This window comes from Etheostoma cragini, unplaced genomic scaffold (genome assembly GCF_013103735.1).
Source record: "Etheostoma cragini isolate CJK2018 unplaced genomic scaffold, CSU_Ecrag_1.0 ScbMSFa_849, whole genome shotgun sequence".
Classification (NCBI taxonomy): Eukaryota; Metazoa; Chordata; class Actinopteri; order Perciformes; family Percidae; genus Etheostoma; species Etheostoma cragini.
The window spans coordinates 12,510-13,457 of NW_023269482.1; the positions used below are offsets into that span (position 1 = coordinate 12,510).

Here is a 948-nt window from a genome sequence, read left to right on the forward strand (position 1 = left end):
GAAAGAATCGAGTCGAGTAGAGGCGAGCCAAGGCGTGTCGAGTCAAGCTGTTACCGGCAGTGGAAAAACGCCATTAGTTTAGACTGGCTGTTGTGTCCTGAACACTGACCTGAACATGGCTGGTACCATAGGCCGGGCCTGCTGCTGGTCCTCTGGGGACCTGTTTGGTCCACTGCTCCGGGTTCTGGTCCTCTTCCATTCCTCTATTGTACTGAACTCCAGCAGATCTCCACAGGGACAGCTGGACCAACTCTGGATTCTGTTGAGTACAAATCAAAGCAGGCAGAGATATTTAGATGCTTTCTTCACATCCACAGGGTCTGATACTGGGATCGGTGTTGGTGTCCACCTCGTCCTGGTCTTACTGGAGGGGGGGTGGGGGGGCAAACCAACTCAACCAGTTCTACAACAGCTTTAATTGCCCTGCTTCTCCTGCAATGGCCTGCCCAACCCCCATCACCCCCACATACTACAATCTGTTCATGGCATGCCCCTCCCCACCCTCACTCACCCCCAACCCTTGTCTTGGTTGTGAGTTCATCATCAGACACTAACAAATGCAGAGCAAGTACATTTCAGCAGTTGTCCACCACTGGCTAAATAAATGGAAGAATGGGAGTTTTGGAATAGATATTCAGCACTAACTGGTACTTTCTATGGCTGAATGAGCTCTATCTGGAGGAAAAAGGAGTTGCCCCAAAGAACGTTATTGGACTCTAATTGACCACTCATTGACTGTTAATGGCAGACATCGGGATGATGGTTGTCTATTCATGAAGCCATTCATTACTTACAATAGACAAGACCACTGAAACTTGATCAAAAAGAAGGTGGAGTTGAGTGGAAATGGCTGCATTCAGTATTTAAGATGGAAAATCTGTGTAAGGAACCACTTCCACTGCTTCTATATCACAACACAGAAGATGCCAGAAGAAACATCGGGACTAT

At 47.9% G+C, this 948-nt stretch overlaps 1 protein-coding gene across 1 annotated transcript in view; it reads right to left on the reverse strand.

Moving 5' to 3' along the window:
- LOC117941494 (protein krueppel-like) overlaps nucleotides 1-356 on the reverse strand; it is a 6,853-nt gene extending 6,497 nt beyond the window's left edge. Inside the window, exon 1 of the mRNA XM_034866503.1 lies at nucleotides 110-356. Coding sequence (XP_034722394.1) covers nucleotides 110-199 — 90 coding nt within the window. The 5' untranslated portion in view covers nucleotides 200-356. The remainder of the gene's footprint in view (nucleotides 1-109) is intronic.
- Nucleotides 357-948: the final 592 nt, after the last annotated feature.